Genomic DNA, 4,216 nt, shown 5'->3' with positions numbered 1-4,216 from the left:
GAATGCATCGGATTTATGGCATGGGGAAATCCAGAGAATTCAACACCGACAGTGTAGAGTTTGCTTTCACCAAATGGTTTCATTGATCCTTATGTGAAATCCATTTCTATATGCCATCTTCATCCTTTATTGGCGGATTTGGTAAGCCAAGAATGACCTGATTTTTTGGGCATCCATAGCTCTGCCAGTGATACCATACGTCGAACCACGAAAAGGATTACTACATGGATCAAGAGATATGTAACTTTAGACAAGATAACCCTTCTCCCCTTTTGTTTCTTTCTCCTTATGCGACTTGTCTAGTTCTTTTTTCTTCTCTTCAATTTGTTTGACTTTTTTAGTCTTGTAATCCATGTAAGGCTTTTCCGATTCGGTTTCGGATTGAAATATTTTTTCCATGCGACCAAGACAAAATTAGATACATGAAAAGAAAAAATATTGGTCACATCGGACAAACTGTCAACATGTAGTTACACATCTTTATCTTGGCAAATATGAACATCCAGCACATTCACCTTGCTCTAGGACATTTACATCTTCAAAACTTTCTCACCAGAAAAATAAAAAATCTAGACACGGAAAAAGAAAGTGTATATACAATAGTACTTCTCATTTCACAACATACGACCAAAATAGCTATGTTGTTCTTGGATTTCGCTACAAATCAAACATTAGATTTTTGACCATGACATATCAAACATTTTCCCTGATAGCATCACTCAGGTAACTATTAGTGGCTAATAAAGTGCCGTAATACACAGCTATGCAGGGTATGCCTATAGAACATGTTGATACAAAGACCATTTAGATCACTACATAGTCTTATGTGAGTTTACAGAGGGAGTACTAGTTACACCAAATGGACAATAGAGGTCAAACAAACAACAATGGAAGAAGAGATCCAGAATAAAAATTTCAACAAAAGAAGATATCCAGAATAAAAATTTCAGCAACCGGAATGAAATGCCTTGGCTCCAAGAGCATTACCAAGACCGAATTTCTATCCTTATTAACGATGCCATTCATGCATCTTAACCATGCCAAAACTAAATAAAATGAGACGAGACGCATGACCATGCACTGCGCATGAGGATCCTCTCCTCACATATGGGAGCAAAACGACACGAAGAAGATGCTCCATGATCGGCGCCTCACGACAACTCGAACTCCATATCGTCCAAGAATGACATCATATCATCGAGGGGGAAGCTGGCGCTCGAGCTGGTGCCGACGCCGTCGTGGCCACCAGTACTGTAGCCATTTCCATTATAGACCAGGGCGCTATGGTCCTCGTCGGATCTCACCAAGTTACGCCAGCCCTCCTGCTGCTGCAATGCCTGATACATCCGCGGAGGCCCCATGTCGACGCTGCCGGTGACGTACTGCGCCTGGGGCTGGAAGACTGGTGGCTTCCAGCCCTCCTGCTGGTGCGGCGGCGCCTGATACATCGCCGGAGGCCCCATGTCGGCGCTGCCAGCGATGTATGGCGCCTGGGGCTGGAAGACCGATAGCTGCCTGCCCGCCTGCTGCGGCGGCGGCGCTTGATACTGCGCCTGGGGCTGGAAAAGCGGTGGCTGCCCGCACGCCTGCTGCTGCGGCGACGCTTGATTCATCGACGAAGGCCCCATGTTGGCTCTACCGGTGATGTATGGCGCCTGGGGCTGGAAGAACGATGGCTGCCCGCCCGCCTGCTGCTGCGACGACGCTTGATACATCGACGGAGGCCCCATGTTGACGCCGCCGGTGACGTATGGTACTTGGGGCTGGAAGACCGGCAGCTGCGGGTTGGTTTTAGCGATGCGCTCAACGAGGCTCTGGTGGATCTCCCCCGACGTACAGCCAACACTTGCGACCTCCTCGGCGTTAAGGTTGCCACCGAGCATGGCCTTGTGCAGGAGGGCCCTGATGTCACGGTCCTCACGCTCGCTTTGGAGCTTGTTGGCCTGGTGCTGGAGCTTGGCGAGGCACTTGGTGAGGAACTCCTCCTGGCTCGTCGTCTTCTTGAACTGTGGCATGTTCGGCATGGCCTTGTACCGATTCAGGATTTCCACCGCCTCGGCATGGGACGGGTAAACATACGGCTCCGATGCGCCCTCGTCATACACCAGAACGCATGCCTTGGTGTTGCATAGGATGCCTAGCTCGCCCACCTTCTTCGTTAGGTAGTTGCGACGTGTCTCGTAGGTACGACGACGGGTGGAGTCCTCGCCGATGTACCGGAGGGGCACCTTCTTGCGAACCATTGCCGTTCGAAGGGTAAAACTAGCAGAGGAAAAGAGAAGTTGCTTGTTTTTGGTGAGTTGAAAGGAAGGATGAAGGCGTGGATTTATAGGGGAGGATCGGCCAGGATGAGCATGTTGCAGCCTTCCGGCCATCACTGTGCTCATCTCTAACTTTGGAGTCCATTTACAACCTTTCACTCTCTACGTAGATATGCATGGTGGTGCTAGCTAGCCCATTAATGCATCCTATAATTATAGAATTTCTTTATAATTAATTATTTGCTCAGAATCGATCGAGAATTTTTTTAGGTGACGAAAACATTATGTGATTGTATAATAAGCCATAGGGCATGCATGCATATATTTTTTAGCTACATATTGCAAAATTAATTGTGCATTTAATGTTTTCTAAAGTTGGATTGGTATTCAAACATGTACAACGTCCCATAACCGCGTTAAGAAAATATCAATAAATAACATACTACAAATATTATCTCATGATGTAGTGGTAATCGAAAATTACAAATCTACTAATATATACAAGCAATTAAACTACAATTCATATGCACTGTGTGGATAAGTTCTGCCCATTTTTTGCAACACATGTATTGTATGTTATTCCATATATACAGCAGGTTGGATGACTATTGTTGCTTTATGACCTAGTGGTATGTAGTCATTGTATTCACCACCGCATACTTACTTCCAGACTTAGTTATGTAGTCCAAGTAAGTAATAACTTTCGGCCGCGCACTAGTGCTGGTACCACTTCAACGACATCTACGCCTCCAACAAGTGTGCTTGCTCGACAATTACCATATAGAGCATTGACATGAACTAGTACATTTATGCCTCAAATCGAGTAGGTACATGGCCATTACACTATGTTGGTAATATTATTTTTCACACCCCTAATTCTCCATGCTCCATATGACACTCAAAATCTCATTTATGTGCATTATCTAACTACTGATAATAAACTATTATGAAATTTTATGATGCCTTCTTTTTTATCAAGATCATGCCACGAGGAGGGTAATTCATCAAAGTAGATGTGAAGCAGGTTTGTAGACCCTCAAGCTATAGTCATATCCTTCATCCAAACAAGATTACAAGTATCCAATCCTATTTCCACAAAATGACATCATTATTTAGATGATTGATGTCTACTATACAACCTTCTTCTTGTAGACGTTGTTGGGCCTGCAAGTGCACAGGTTTGTAGGACAGTAGAAAATTTCCCTCAAGTGGATGACCTAAGGTTTATCAATCTGTGGGAGGCGTAGGATGAAGATGGTCTCTCTCAAACAACCCTGCAACCAAATAACAAAGAGTCTCTTGTGTCCCCAACACACCCAATACAATGGTAAATTGTATAGGTGCACTAGTTCGGCGAAGAGATGGTGATACAAGTGCAATATGGATAGTAGATATAGGTTTTTGTAATCTGAAAATATAAAAACAACAAGGTAACTAATGATAAAAGTGAGCGTAAACGGTATTGCAATGGTAGGAAACAACGCATAGGGTTCATACTTTCACTAGTGCAAATTCTCTCAACAATAATAACATAGATAGATCATATAAGAATCCCTCAACATGCAACAAAGAGTCACTCCAAAGCCACTAATAGTGGAGAACAAACGAAGAGATTATGGTAGGGTACGAAACCACCTCAAAGTTATTCTTTCGGATCAATCTATTCAAGAGTTCATACTAGAATAACACCTTAAGATACAAATCAACCAAAACCCTAATGTCACCTAGATACTCCATTGTCACCTCAAGTATCCATGGGCATGATTATACGATATGCATCACACAATCTCAGATTCATCTATTCAACCAACACAAAGTACTTCAAAGAGTGCTCCAAAGTTTCTACTGGAGAGTCAAGACGAAAACGTGTGCCAACCTCTTTGCATAGGTTAATGAGCGGAACCAGCAATTTGATCACCAAAACATACATCAAGTGGCACGTGATATCCCATTGT

At 43.8% G+C, this 4,216-nt stretch overlaps 1 protein-coding gene across 1 annotated transcript; it reads right to left on the bottom strand.

Annotated features, from left to right (window-relative positions):
• Nucleotides 1–1,151: 1,151 nt before the first annotated feature.
• Nucleotides 1,152–2,243, bottom strand: LOC123039086 (uncharacterized). Its single transcript, XM_044462382.1, has 3 exons — nucleotides 1,999–2,243; nucleotides 1,656–1,827; nucleotides 1,152–1,496 (listed from the first exon to the last, which is right to left on the bottom strand). The coding sequence occupies exons 1-3, from the start codon at nucleotides 2,241–2,243 to the stop codon at nucleotides 1,152–1,154; spliced, it is 762 nt and encodes a 253-aa protein (XP_044318317.1).
• Nucleotides 2,244–4,216: the final 1,973 nt, after the last annotated feature.

This window comes from Triticum aestivum, chromosome 2B, assembly GCF_018294505.1.
Source record: "Triticum aestivum cultivar Chinese Spring chromosome 2B, IWGSC CS RefSeq v2.1, whole genome shotgun sequence".
NCBI lineage: Eukaryota > Viridiplantae > Streptophyta > Magnoliopsida > Poales > Poaceae > Triticum > Triticum aestivum.
Note: the sequence above shows the minus strand (reverse complement) of the source record. Positions and strands in the feature narration are given on the sequence as shown.

What these genes read in the sequence shown, in the direction of transcription:
- LOC123039086 (XM_044462382.1), bottom strand. Translation starts at nt 2,243, where the DNA reads ATGGTTCGCAAGAAGGTGCCCCTCCGGTACATCGGCGAGGACTCCACC. An exon ending in AACATGCCACAGTTCAAGAA is followed by an intron (nt 1,828 to 1,998) that starts GACGACGAGCCA and finishes CTGTACGTCGGG; the next exon opens with GGAGATCCACCAGAGCCTCG. An exon ending in CATCGTTCTTCCAGCCCCAG is followed by an intron (nt 1,497 to 1,655) that starts GCGCCATACATC and finishes TCGGTCTTCCAG; the next exon opens with CCCCAGGCGCCATACATCGC.